The sequence below is a fragment of the Lissotriton helveticus genome, chromosome 2_1 (assembly GCF_964261635.1).
Source record: "Lissotriton helveticus chromosome 2_1, aLisHel1.1, whole genome shotgun sequence".
Classification (NCBI taxonomy): Eukaryota; Metazoa; Chordata; class Amphibia; order Caudata; family Salamandridae; genus Lissotriton; species Lissotriton helveticus.
Window position 1 is genome coordinate 282,348,580 of NC_136059.1, and position 15,249 is coordinate 282,363,828.

The following is a 15,249-nucleotide window of genomic DNA, read 5'->3' on the forward strand; positions in this document are numbered from 1 at the left end:
TGTCAGGAGTTAGTGTCATAGGAAATAAATAATTTACATTGACGTTTTAGAAAATGACCTCCTCTATCTATAATGTATGTAACACCGCCAATTGATAACTTCAATGAAATTTAATATAATCTTTTGTTTGCATTACAAACTGTTTAACTATTAACTTATAGCAATTGTTTTATAGATGGAGTTTTTGTACATGAACCCTGAAGTGATCTTTATTTCTTTTTTAGGGATTTGGAGGAATCCCCTGTATTAAAACTATAGTGAGACCAAATGGAGACAACGTTATAAGCCTTCCATCCAACTTGGCTGATCTGATGTACAATGCTACCTACACCCAGTCTGCAAATGCACTTGTGTGGAGATATTATTATAGTCTACCAGGTACATTATTTAAAAAGTATGTGATGGGAGTTAATAAAGTACTGCAGTTGCATAGAATTAGGGAGTGCATTTATATAGGGGTTTTTATATAATTACCTATGAGCAGGAGTTTATGATCCGGGTCACTTTTATCAACTTCATGTGATGTTAGAATGGCCACTGGATTGGCAATGATCTTCTATATATACTACGCAAATATTTGTTCAAATGACAGATTAATTACTATTAAAAAGGTAATGAGCTCTCAAAATTGGAATCCCAATGTTCTCGATTGCTTAATATGAGTTTCTATGGCATGATAGTCATCAGTTCCACACCCATTGCATAATTTCTTTTACTTTCCTATTGTGAAAAAAGTCAACGGCTGGTGCTGACTCCAGGTTCAGGTGGTGTATCTTGCTATGATATCATCAGGGTCTAAGGGTGGGGGGTAATTGTATAGCAGCAATTGTATAGCAGGTACAGCCCCTATTTGGGAAGCTGAATCATTTCCCTTGCAGATAGGTCCTCATGCCAGCTCCCCCTTTGACGGCCCTCCTGTCCACAGTCTACTACCCTCTGCTACCTTCGGTTTTGCACCTCCTCTACTCATTTCCTGCTCGCTTTCTGCTTCTTCACTGCTCGCTCCTTCTCTCTATTTTGCCTTTTTCTACACGTTCTGCCAGTTATTTTGCCTCTTTTTGCTCACTCCTGATCTTTATTTTGCCTCTTTCTGCTAATTTTTGTCCTTTATTCTGCCTCTTTTACTCATTTCGGACCTTTATTTTGCCTCTTGCTGATTGTTTCACAATGGGTATTTTGCCTCTTTCTGCTTGTTTCTGACCTTCATTCGGACGTCGCATCCAATGTGCCAAAATACCCCTAGGGGTGACCGGGTTGCATTATACAAATGTTGATTGATTGATTGATAGCAAGCTACACCTTGCATGGTTGGAGGTTGTTGTTTTTGTTTTGAGCCCATATGGAAAGTATTTTCATTCCATGCGTGGTGACAAACAAGGTACGGATATCGTATTATGGGGAGAGGTACCTAGAGTTGTGATGGTTGAGGGTTTGTGAAAGATACACACACAAATTATAAATATGGCAAGGACTAATCAGCTTAGCCACAGAGACAGATAGGGGGTAATCAAAGACGGCACCATAATCAATACAGTAACTTGTGCCAGGTAAATATGCTGTTGAAGGAGTAAAAAGATGCCAAAAGGGTAAGAATCGGGATTAGTGTCATAATCAGTAGTGTGCGCCATTTTGTTTTAATTTATGTTTCTTTGAAAGGTAGGAGCACTATTACTGCTGAACACATACATCCGATGCAGGAGGAAGGATGTGGAAGAGCAACCATGGCTAGCAATCTGAACAGACACTTTAAAAGGCCCAGATTAAACCTACTCCTGCTAGGCCGAAGGAAGTCAGAATTTTGAGCATGGGTTCACAACTAAATCCGCTCCCAGGCTCTCAAGCCTTTCAAAGGCGAACGATCACCAGGCGGGTGTTGTCACCAGTACCTAATTTGTAAAGAAATGTGCCAGGGCCCTCGTCAGAAGGACAGTGCAGCTTGAACCACCCATTGCCCCTGCCAGCGCCACCGATGAGACTACCAATACTAGTACTTACTATCACAATGCTACAAGTGTGACAATTCATATTACTTCAGGCCCCAAAGCTTTAGGAATGGTTTGGACAGCTATTATTAGTAACTTTTCATGTATATTGAATTAATAACAACTGTTGTACTCATCTCAATAAGTTAAACAATGCCACCATATGACAGACTGTCATAAGATTTGACAAATAAGTGCTGAAACCATCAGCTCAAATTAAGCACTGGTTGTCACTTTCACTTACTACAAGATTACATGAAAAGAAGCCAGGGATTAGAAACATGGATTCTTGATTAGAATTATGGATTCTTAGCCATGGTGTACCCCTTGGCTGCTTCACTATGCTCAACCTCTGGCAGGCTATGCATTTATTTTAAGTAATATTACTATTTCTGAAATATTATTATTAACATTATTACCTATTTTTATATGATGGTTCAAACCCTACTGCTATCCTTTTCTAAGTGTTATAAAAACAGACAATACCATCACTCCATGTAGCAACCTCTGAAAGATGGAAGGCTGAGTCAAGTGGTATAAAGAAAGGTAGACAGCGTGTCTTAAAGAACCATTTTCAGAACTTCAAAATTATTCTGCCTTGGTTGGCACATGAGAATATATAGTTCAAACTATAGCTCATGAACAATATACACATCCCAAAATGCAGGACTTGCTTAAAGGAATAGTGAAACTGTTTACTACAAAAAGGTCCATTCACAGTATCACCAGGTATACTGAGAAAACGAGGGGCATCAAAAACAGTTATTTAAATCAAGGAATATGCTGCTATCTACATTTGCTTTGAAAATATGTTAACCATGCAAATATGTGTTCCTTAAGTAGATCAAAAGCAAGCAATGGCAAAGCCAACAGGTCTGTCATTGACTGCAAACGTTTGGCTTTGCCAATGTTTGTGAAAGCTTTTTGTAGAACTGTACAAGGGGGCGACTTTCTGTGTGTCAGTGCACATTGTGCAAGAGGGAAATCCCATCACTTAGTGAGAGGTAAGCCATTGGCTGATGTGTCCTGACCCTGTGATGAATGCTCTGGTGGGCAGAACAAAAATGTGAATGACAGCATACCAAAGGATGAAGAGAGCTGACTGAAACCCCTAAAATCAACAGAACTAAAAATCATTCTGTACAGTTCCTTTTTTAAGGGGGGTGGTGTAAAGTGAAGAATATACATTGAATTGTCGTTCGTGTGTGCTCAAATTAACTCAATTGGGGCTCTTACCATAGGTGCCAGACTACTTATATACCAAGGCGGTCTAGCACAGTGGGCAAGGTGCTACCTGAACATGAAAACCCTGGCAAATAGGACTGCGACCTTCAGTGCATCCTTGCTCTCGGTAAGCAGATCTTATAAAAGAAATCTGATGGCTCAACATGTATGTTTTTCATAAATATTTGTTCACATTGGTCACTAGAGAACTGACACCTATTTTCAAGGAACCCAATATTGTATTACGATTTTGGAATATGAGTGTTTTATCAAATTAGCATAGTACAGTTTCCGCATTCCAACACACCACATTAGCCATATCACAGCACGTACGTCTAGGCCATCCTATTAAAAGCCATAATGCAATATACCTGTTGCTGCACCACAGATGATCCAATACCAAACCATACTCTACCACACTGTAGAAATTTCCCACATCAAACTATAGCATACAATACAGCACCATTTTGAAAAATACCACTCTACAAAACAACACAATACAACTTACAGTCCAACTTACTAAAGCTCACAATGGCAATTCACATAATACCTGATCCGTCCCTTCAACAAACCCTGCTATACCATGCCACGCTGCCAATGCTGCATTGTAAATTTCAACTCCACATCACACCACCAAGCCCCACATCCCAAAATCAGTCACCATATCTGTTAGAAACGGTGTAGCGTGGTGCGGAGCGAGTAGGCTAAACTCAGAGACATTGTGTAAAGCATCTGCGCAGCACACTCACAGGCGACACACTAGGCACACTAAAAAAAGAGACCACACCAGGTTAGGTGTAAAAAACAGCATATGTATTATGCAGAACACGTCATAAGGCTATCACAGTTGTAACACTGTGCCAACTGGCACCGGGTAACAGTCTACAGAGGGACTATATACACGGCAGGGCCAATCGGGCCGCTGCCCGAACCAGCACAAGTTCAAAGAAAGAATACATCTACTCATCAGTCATGACCGTAAAGCAGCCAGTACCTCCCGGCAAGATCATGAGCCTTAGCATCATGGCAATAAACATTAGGCATAAACACAAAGCATCACATGAAGCATCATCGTGAGCATAAATGCATTATTCATAAATCCTAGGCCCAGTATGCATAAATCCAGCAGTACAGGCCTTCGGGGAAGTAAATCATTACCAGCATAAACGTAACACTTGAGGCATTTCAATAAGCACATGAGGATGAAGTGTAAGAAATAAATGTAAAGTCCATCAGCACTAGATGAATAACAGCCAGTAGCTTCGGCAAGTCCATGCACATAGTTTAAACACATTAGCATAAAAGCATTAGGCATAACATGTGAGTATAAACATGAGGCCTCATAACGTGGCATGAAAGCATTAAACATGCACACTAGGCATAATCATATGCATTAGGCATCCTTGTTGGCATAAATATTAGGCAGAACACCAACAGCATTGGGCATACACTGAAAGCCTAGAATGAAAACATCTGGTCAGGTATATAAACACACTATGTGCAAACCCTATTAGACTGGTGCCTAAAACCTATGCGCATGAAGGCAGACATCGGCAGTGGGCATCATCCTCAGTGTAGGAGCATTAGGCGTTATCATTAGGCATCACTCCCATTAGCATAAACACATGGGGCATCTCAATCACAACAACAATATTAACATGCGCCCAGTATGCCTAGCCTTATCAACATTGCAAGGAACATAGAAGCTTTATCATTAAGCATAAACCTGTGGGCATGAAGGCATCAGCGTAAGTAGGAAAACATTATGCATAACATTAGGCCTGCTCCTTTTAGCATAGGGCACAATGGCGTTTGCAGTAGGTATAGGCTGAAGACCCGGTCATGTAGGCCTTAGGGAGAAAACATTATTAGCATAAAGGCAACGTCATTAGCATAGCCCAGTAGTATAAAACCCATCAGCATGTGGCATCTCAGTAGGCAAAAAAAAAACATTATCATCAGTGTAAATACATCCCGCAGAGTCACCACCATCAGTGTAAAAGCATTAGGCATACCCATATGGGCATGGGCAAACATAGGGACCCCTCCAACAAGGACGATTAGTCTTTGGCACCACTGCGCATAAGGAGCCTCCCTGTGGGACTCTGGAATGATAATTGCCCACTTGTTGCAACTGCCAACTGTCCAGCGGGCATTTGGGTATGGTAAAGTTCAGGTGGTCCAGTTGGAGTCCCCAACCGGGACTCGGGAATGCCCCAAAACGTTGCAGCAGCCCGCTGTCAGGCGGGGCAGCTGTCAAATTAGCGCAGGCACCACGGTGCCCTCAGAGTGGCACAGGGGGAGGCGAGCACTGGCAATGGGCTCCGACCCCACCACCACCAAGCTAAACCTGGGCCCCACTCACCGGGAACTTGAGGGAGCTGTTCAGGTCTCTGCTCCGGCTTCCCGGAGACTTCTCTCGACGGGACTCCTGTCCTTTGGCCTCCGGGCAGCGGGCTCAGCTCACGTGGCTCCCATCAGCTCCTGGGAGCCCGACCACGGCAGCACCTCTCCAGACTCCACCCGGGACTTAAATGGGGAGCTTGGAGGCTCAGTACGGCTTCGCTAGCCCCACCAACAACCAGGCTTAAGCTTCCGGGTCGCCGCAGGCAGTGCGGCGGCCCTCTCCTTACTCGTGGCCCGGGCTGCGGCGGTGATTTGCAGCAATGTAGAAGTGCAGGGTGGGCACCCGCTACTAAAGTATGCGTAAAGCGGGCTAGGCTCCCGCTGTATTGTTATAACAAGATCGCGGCAAAACGCGGGTTGAGCACCCTCTCTTCCTTGGAACACGGGGCTCCCCCTAGCACACAGGAGCCAGCCCTGCAGGGTGGGCTCCTGCTGTTTTTTAAAATGTTCAGAGGCAGCCCACACGTGGGGAGGACACCCGCTGTTTTCAGTAACACACAAAGCGAGGTGGATAACTGCGGTACTTTTAAATAAAACATCTCTCCCTGGCAGCACAGCGGCACTGGATCCATGCTCCTTCTTCTTCATGGGGGGTATGGTACAGCGTTCACCATGCGCAAGAAGGCACCACAGCTCCAGAAACAAGAACTGCGCACAGCACAATTAAAGTATAGCGCTGCAGGCGTCAGCCCCTCTTCGGGCAACTTGGGTCTATCGCTCACGAAGTGCTAGGGCCCAGGAGTGCAGGCAGCCCCCCCCCCTCGGGATAAAGCTGCCGCACTCCCAAGGCGCTAGGTAGCAGGCAGGGAAGACCAGTCACTTCAAATAGAATGCCCACGAGGTGCTAGGGGAACATGCAGGGGGGTTCCCTCACCAGACGTGAGCTGCAGGATCCACGCTCCTCCTCTCTTTGGGGATGGAGGTACAGCGCTATGACAACACCGCACTGAAGGCATCAGCTCCTCCACTGACAATCAGGAAAGTAGGGCCTACCAGGCACTAGGGAGTTGGCAAGGATCCAGAGTCCCACACAAGGAAGTAATGCCCACACTCCTAACCTCCTTGGAATACAGGCAGTCAAAGTATAGCGCTCATAAGGCGCTATGGCAGCAGAGCAGGCAGGCCAGGCTGAGCGAGATCTGCAGACAGTGGGCACTCATCAGTACAGGACAGCAGTTCCTAGAAGCAGTCATCTCCCATAAAGTTGCACTCCTCCTGACATAGCAGTCTTCACTCCAGCAAAGGCTCTCACTGGCCCTGTAGACAACAGAGGGGTACAGATGGGCTCAGGGGCCAGCACAGAGGCCCTTGCAGCGGTACCTCCTGGCAGAGTGTCCCCTCTCAATCAAGTCCACGTTCAGTCTGAGTACATGGAGGCACAGCCCCCCTATATATGCCCCCTCCCCACCTACCAGAAAGCGCTAGAACCTTCTAGAAGGCTCCTGGCAGTTCCAGTCTCAACTGTCACTATGGGGGAGGTGTAGGGCACCCTATCACTTCGAACACTAGACCACCAACCCACCGCAGGCAGGCGGCACAAAGCACACAACAATGGTGTCCATTTTAAAAGTGACATTTCCTTTACTGATGAAAATAAACCTCTGCACCCCATTGCGCAGCATTCCATCATGCACATAGAGCAAAAAGGCTAGGGGGAAAGGCGAAAAAGTTCGGGATGACCCTGCAAGCAGGGCCAAGTCCAACAATATCACACTATTCTACAGCAATCACACAGCATCTCACCATAGAATATTGTACCATATCATTCCACTTCGTAACTCCAGTACCATATAACCCTCCTTCACATTGCTCAACATATGATCACTCTTTTCAATTCAACACTATCCCTTCATCCACTCTGCACTGTTTTATTCCACAAATCGTAAAGTATACAGCAGAACACTCTAATATATCAATCAACCTAACACTGCTTCAAAGCATTGGAAACCACATAAAACTACCTCTGAACACAGCACACCTTACCTATACAGAACCATCCAACAGCACTCTAAGTAAAACAGAACACCATACACCTCAATGCCATACCACTTAACACCATGCCACACAAACCAAAGTAAGGGAATCAACTCATAGACAGTCTCAGAATTAGAGTAAGGCTTGTGAGACATAAACCTCAAAAATTCACCCTCAACCTAGGCCAGTCCATCATCTTTTAAAATGGAACAGCATCAAGGTTCTCTGGAAAAAAATAAACAATGTAAAATAAAATAATATTACATCCTTAGAACGTATACCATACATATTAAAACATTTAACATCATTCAACTCAATTGCTCTTATGCCTGAACCGCATCACTGTGTAGCATTCTATAAAACTCCACAGTACTTAACAGCATACAAAACACATCCTACCAAACTGCACTTTCCCAGATGTAAGAAATTGTGTTGCCCGTTGAGGAGGGTGGAACCCATTTAAAGCAGCAACCAAATTCTTCTCAAGGAGAAGTCACAAGCAACCCCCAAATAAACCTCTGCTCAGCCCTCGGGTAACTAGGCCCACAGCAGTCAGACTTAACTCAGACACAATGTATGAAGCATTTAATCAACAATTCAAACAGTAACACAGTGACAAAACACCACAAAAGGGACCCACAACAAATTTAGACAAATAGAGTTGTTTTTAACTAATAAAAAAAGTACAAAACGAAAAGAATCTGATTAGTAAAACCGAAGCTATTCAGTCTTAAAGATGTTGGTGAAAATGCACCAAAAGGCGCAAAACGCCAACTGTGACAATCTGGTTATGCTCGAATGGAACAAAGTCACAAATACAGGCCAACCACAATAGAGCATGAGCCAGAGATGGGACCCAGTTAGGTCAGCTGAACAGAGTACCTTAAATCCTGTTTTGCTGTGCATTGGTGCAGATCAGGTCAAAGATGCGGCACACAGTTGAAGCGATGCGTCAGTTCCGGGCTGCGGAAAGGCTGTGATGCAAGGTCTTTATGTGTTGACGTTGAAGATCTAGTGGACGATCGCTTGCGATGCACAGTCTGCAGTCGAAAAAGCATTCGAGCAGGAGCTACGAGGCTCTGAGGTAGAGTCTGTCGTCATCGTAAAGGCTGCGAGGACTTACAAGGGTCCAGGACTGGGGTGGTGCCCTTGAGCAGGGTAGACTCATAGATGGCAGAGTCCAGGTGCTAGATTCAAGGTTGTATGAACCTTCTGTCCCTGAAACTGAAGTCAGGAGACCAGCCAACTAGCCGTTGGAGTCACTCAGGTGGATTGGGTTCAAGGGATGCAGGCCCAGTTTTTCTCGCCTAGGCAAAAGGACAGCTGGTCAGCATAATAAAGCAGCATCACAGAAAGGCAGCATCACAGCAAGGCAGCAGTCTGGCAGAATGGCAGTCCTTCAGCAGCTAAGCGTCCTTCTTCCTCGCAGAGCTTCCACGGGTCTAGAAGTGAAGAGCTGGTGTTTGAGATCCCATATTTATATCAAAATGGGCCTTTGAAGTGGAGTTGAAGGTCCTAGAGGTTTCCCTTTGAATTCTCAAGGCATCCTGTTTCACCTGTCATGGCTCCAAGCTAACTACAGCCCTTTGTGTGGAGGCAGGACACAGCCTATTCAAGTGCACGTGGGGCTGTGGCCAGCCCCTCCCTCTAATCCAGCCAGCGGTGGCCCATCCAAGCACACCCAAGCTCCCTGTTGTGTGTGGCTGTCCAGGAGGAATACACAAACTCAACTATCAGCTACATCCAGTCAAGTGAACCATGTACAGGCTAAAGGCACTAAATCGCTAAGACAGGAAAATGTGTCATTTTCAAAATTGTAATTTAAAATCTGACGTCAATAGAAGTTAAGATTTTTCATTACAATTACAAAGAAACAAAACATGAACTAGGTAACTGGTCCCATTTGGAACTTACAGCTTATTAAATGTAATAAGGTCCCTCCAATGTTAGTCAATGGGAGAGGTAGGCCTTGCTGCAGTGAAAAACGAATTTAACAGTTTTTCACTACCAGGACATGTCCTATCTTTTAAGCACACTGCACCCTGCCCCTGAGTTGTCCAGGGAATACCCTAAAGGTGACTTAAATGTATAAAAAAGGAAGTTTTGGGCCTGGCAAAAGGTTTATATTGCCAGTTCGACATGGCAGTCAAAACCTGGTAGATAGAACCTGCCAAGAAAGGCTGCAAAGGGCTACTTAAGTGGGTGTCCCAATCAGTGCTGCAGGCCCACCATTAGTATTTAATGTACTGGCCCGGGGCACATGTAGTGCCACTTCACTAGGAACCTGGCAGTTTAAACCTGCCCAGAAAGGCTGTAAGGGGCTACTTACGTGGGTGGCACAATCGATGCTGCAGGCCCAATAGTAGCATTTATTTTAAAGGCCCTGGGCACATGTAGTGCTGCTTCAGTTGGAACTGAGAGTAAATTAAATATGCCAAATGGCGGACCAGCCAATGTTTTAAGGACTGAGCACATGCATTTTAGCACTGGTTAGCAGTGGTAAAGTGCACAGAGTCCTGAGGCCAGCAAAAAGAGATCAGCAAAATAAATAGAGGAGAAAGGCAAAAGGTTTGGGGGGAAGACCATCCTAAGGCTGTCAGGTCTAACACCAGATCACTTCACAACTCACCACACAGTCCATGTATCATAGATCATGGACACTGAAGCACTATGTCGTTGTCACATATGCCACCTAAGCTTTTCACATCTTACTTATGGAATTGAGAAAAGAGTGAGATCTTTGATAATTGGAGGCATTTTGAAGCAGCTTGCGCTCAAAACGTAGGTACCCATTTTAGGAAGAGGTAAATATTTGCTGAAACACGAAAACCAGACGAAACATTATACCTAACAACAATCTTCTAGTATACTGTTAAACTTATGATAATATTGACCTAGAATTCGTACATTTGGTATCAGGCTACTTAATGACAACATTGATGCAATGATTATTATTTGTTTATATATGGATGCTGGACAATTCAAATACAATTTAAATTCATTACACAATTGCGAAGGACATCAGACACACCTGCACCTGATCTTTAATGCTCAGGTTGTTCCTGGTCCATATAGCGCATTGGAAGAATATTTTGTCCTTGAAGATTTTAAAAACCATGTAACCCCATTAGGTTTGACTGAAACTTCTCTAAGGGCCATATGTATCATACTTCCGTTTAGCGAATTCCAAATAGCGAATTTTAAGGAATCGCTATTTGGAATTCGCAAAACGGTATGTATGTACAGAATCGCTTTTCAATAGCGATTCCTTACCATTCCTAATTTGCGATTAGCAAAATGCTAATCGCAAATTACCCATTCATTTCTATGGGCCAGGAGGCCCATAGGAATGAAAGTGCAATTTGCGATTAGCAATTTGCTAATCGCAAATTAGGAATTTTTTCAAGGCTGCAGGGGTGTCTCAAGAACACCCTGCTGCACCCCTGAAAAAGACATTTGGGGGCATATGACACCTTTGGTTTTTTGTAAAAAAGCTTTTTGAAAAGAATTCGCGACTTACCACCAACTAGAAGTTGGTGGTAATTTGCGAATCCTTAATGGCAATTGTTGAATATTTTTTGTTTGATACATTGCATTTAAGGAATCACAAAATTTGCGATTCCTTAAGTGCAATCACAAAATAAGGTATAGCAAATTTTGCAATTCCTTATTTTGCATCTAACATTTTTGATACATACCATTTATCTAATTAGCATTCGCAAAGGCCGAAATTCGCAGAATTTCGGCCTTTGCGAATGCTAATTAGCTTGATACATATGGCCCTAAATCCTCTGGCTGCAAACATGTAGGTATTTTTACCACTTTGCACATGTTCTATCCACTGCCACCTGCTAACAAGACCACCTGACTTCCCACCGAAGCTACTCTCATGGGATCTGAAAACTTGGATGTACCAGAACTTACAAATCTTTCTTACTTAACTTTAACCCAGTCGCTTACGCAGAGTTCTACGGATGTTGTGTTTTTAGGTATTGTTGCAAACTGACCTACACTATGCGTTTCTAGAAAATGTTTGTTTTCTCTCAACTTTGGTTTGGCACTATCTTGAACCTTACCTTCTACAATGTTCACCGTCCACATTTGTTTCATAGCACATGTTGCAACTCTTCCCCTCATCTTCTTAAATAGGGCTTTGTCTCCAGGCACTCTCAGTTTAATCTTCAATCTTTACCATTGGCACTAGATAATTGAATGCCCTCCACCAATATACTTATCCATCTCGCCACAATCCGATTACTTTGTGGATAACATACTGACGCATGGATGTGTTCTGTACCATGACTAGGAAGGAATGTCATATTTTCAGAAGACATCAATCGTTCTCCATTTTGGTTACAACACTGTTTGGAAAATCCTCTCCTTTGAGAACTTCTGCCTAGAAATTAATGACAATCTTAGATGCTACTTGATTTGCATTCTTAACTTCTTGCCACTGAGACATCTGATCTATTAAAAAGAAAAAGTGATTCTTACATTCCGTTATGCACATTGGTCCATCAATATCTACAATATCTAATAAGACTCTTTTCCATGCTCTACTTGATCTGAATGGTGGTATTTTGGGATGGTCAACTACCTTTCAACGATTTATCACTTAACTCAAGGCCATCAGAACCCACTTCTCACCTTTCTATTTCATACTACTTTTTGGACCAGGCCCGCTTTGCAGGCTAATACTTTGTGTTTACCTTTTTTTTTTGCTTAATTTGTTTTCGTTGGCTTTAGGACTCTACCACTGCTAATCAGTGTTAAAATGTGTTCTCTCCTTTAAATATGGTAAAAATGGCTTAAACCCAATTGGCACATATCATTTATTTTGACGACCCTAGTCAAGTGATACTACATGTACCCAGGGCATGTAAACTAAATTCTATTAGTGGACCTGTAGAACTAATTGTGCTACCCAATAAAGCACTAAAGCAGCTTTTTAAAACATGCCTCAGGCCAGCCGTTGCAGCCTGCGTCCAGTTTTAAACTGTCATTTTGACCTGGCTAAAAAAAAGATTCCCACGCCTAAATCTTCCTTTTTCATGCATATAAGTAACCCCTCAGGTAGGCCCTAAACACCCCATTAGTCTGGGTGCAGTGTATTTAAAAAGTTGGACATGTACTTTCAAATTTTACATATCATGGTAGTAAAAAAAACCTTCAATTAGTTTTTCAGTACTGACAGGCCTACCTCTTCCATAGTATAACACTTGATTACCTTATTACATTTTATAAATGATAACATTTGATTGGGTGCAGGTAAGAATGTCTAGTTTGGTCTCAAATGAATTGTAATTTAAACCCCTTTTTTAATGGTGAAGTCGGATTTTGAGGCACAATTCTGAGAAAACTACTTTTCGAAAGTTGGCATTTTCTTGTCCAATTCATTTGGTGGCTGCAGTCTGTATCCTGGGTCACATGATTACGCGTACTTGGCAGTTGGCCTTTGTGTATTCCAGACTGTATCACAAAGGGGGATTGGGTGTTGGCAAGATGGGCCATCCTGAGCTGATGGCTACCTCACTTGCAATGAGCACCCTTACTAAGGACTTCACACTCATCTATTGTCATCCCAGGCCCATGGTGCCAGGGTAGGGGAAGGAAGAAAACTTCCGATCCAGATGTTGGAGGAAGCCTAGAAGTTTCTCCCACTTCAAAGTTGGCACCAGGTATAAATATTGGACCCTCATACCAACTCTTTAAATCACTTCTGGCCCTGTGCAAGACTTACCAGAAGAACTGCTGTGCTGCCCTGCTCCTGGAAGGACTGCCCAAATGCAATTATGAGTTACCTTTTGCTCTGTTGCCTGAGGATAGAACACTGGACGTGCTCCTTCAGCCCAGAACCACCAGAGTGACTCCAGAGGCTATCTGACTGGCCTCTTGTTCTGAACTACAGGGACATACGTTCCAGAGAACTGTCCTGCATCCGCCCGCTGCCTAGATTCAAATGGACCTGCCTGTGCCCTGCTGCTGGCCTCTGCTGGAGTGAGTCCTGAACCCCAAGAGGTGCCCGTCAGGACCTGACTCCTTTGCTTTCCTTGGTATGTACTCCTCCTGGCCCAACTGTGGGCTTCCCCAGATTGTATGCAGCGCATTGCAACTTGAAACAGCACAATGCAGAACCTTGCTTCACAGGACCTCGCCGCTCCTCGAAATAACCTGCGCAGGACGATGCAACTCAATGCAGGACCTCACATCACTACCCTTGCAGTCTTCAATGAAATTGACGCAGCGTGACGCAACTTAACGCAGGACCATGCATCGAAGCTCCTGCATTACCTTATCGGAACCGACACAGCCCGACGCAACGCCCTGCATCAAGGACCTAAGGTACTATTCTCAGTGAGACTAACCTGGTACCTGTACCTGACCCACGTTCCATCGTGGTCGGCCACAACTTTGTGCCAGTCCAGAATGACCAAATAACCCCAGTTGGCGATTTCTGTTTTTTTGGAGCTGTTTTCATTTCAAACTTTCAAAATTCATAACTCCAGTTCTCCTGATTGTTTTTCTCATTTTCGTGTTACATTTGAATCTATTTGTCTAAATTGGTGAGGGAGTGACCAAATAACCCCAGTTGGCGTTTTCTTTTTTTTTTTGGAACTGTTTTCACTTTAGTCTTTCAAAATTCAAAACTCCGGTTCTACTGATTGGATTTTTCTCATTTTGGTGTTAGATAATGTGTTAAATTGTACTCTGTTAGTCTAAATTGGTGAGGGATTTTTCTTGTGTTGTGTTTTCACTATAGTACTTCTTGTGTGCTGCATGCATTTTTGTGCCAAGCTACCAGAGGGTTAAGCACAGGATAATTTAGTGGAATTTAGTGACTTTTGTGATTCACCCTCATGAGGTTGTTGCAAGAAAAGGGTCTCACCTACCTCAACTATGCATTGTCTCACACTATTCGTTCCAGGAAGTCCTTCATGAGCCATATCTAGTCATTTGTCCTAGATATTCTCAAACTACCAACTGTTCATCCGTGTCTTTAATTTAATTTAATTGTGGGTTTATATAGCGCTAGAATCAACTCCCGGAGGAGTATCTCCACGCTTCGACCGCTGGGGAACCCGTCCTGGCTCACCCTGAGAGATGGTCCCTAATGTGCGACCAAGCATCCCCGGCGGTCTGGGGGGCCGTTGTGAAGATGAGGCAAGCTAATGCCCAGAGTTGCCGAGTGTGGTCCCTGACTGGAGTAGGCACCGAGGCGAGAATTATCGAGCCCGCTGACCCTGGTCCACAACCCTGCCGCGTCGGGAATCGAACCCTGGTCCCGGGCCGTCCTCTGCTTACGGGTCTGCCGCCTCTAACCAGTGAGCCACACCACTCCATAGGTAAATGTGACAAATAATCTGCTAGAATGTTTCTGATTCCTGCAATATATTCTACACGAAAATTAAACTCGTGAAGTTGTACTGTCATGCTGCAATTCTAGGAGTTGCTTTTCTGCACCCTTTTGTGGTAAACAACTCAACTTAAGGACGAATTTCGTTTATGACCCTGAATATGGAGTCATATATACATATTTTTGTGTAATGTTTTTCTCCTACTAAACAATGTTTTAAAATTTCAAGTTTACGTTTATCTGTGTGAATGTTCACCTCCAATAGCTTCTAAGTAATCTTCAAAACATTCTTTCCCCTGTACCTATTCA

At 43.8% G+C, this 15,249-nt stretch overlaps 1 protein-coding gene across 1 annotated transcript in view; it reads left to right on the plus strand.

The window, feature by feature from the left end:
- The first annotated feature begins 316 nt into the window (after positions 1-316).
- Positions 317-15,249, plus strand: part of LOC144819315 (uncharacterized) — a 46,407-nt gene continuing 31,474 nt past the window's right edge. The window contains exons 1-2 of the mRNA XM_078677265.1: positions 317-378; positions 3,224-3,333. Of these exons, the coding sequence (XP_078533391.1) occupies positions 3,283-3,333 (51 nt within the window). The 5' untranslated portion in view covers positions 317-378; positions 3,224-3,282. The remainder of the gene's footprint in view (positions 379-3,223; positions 3,334-15,249) is intronic.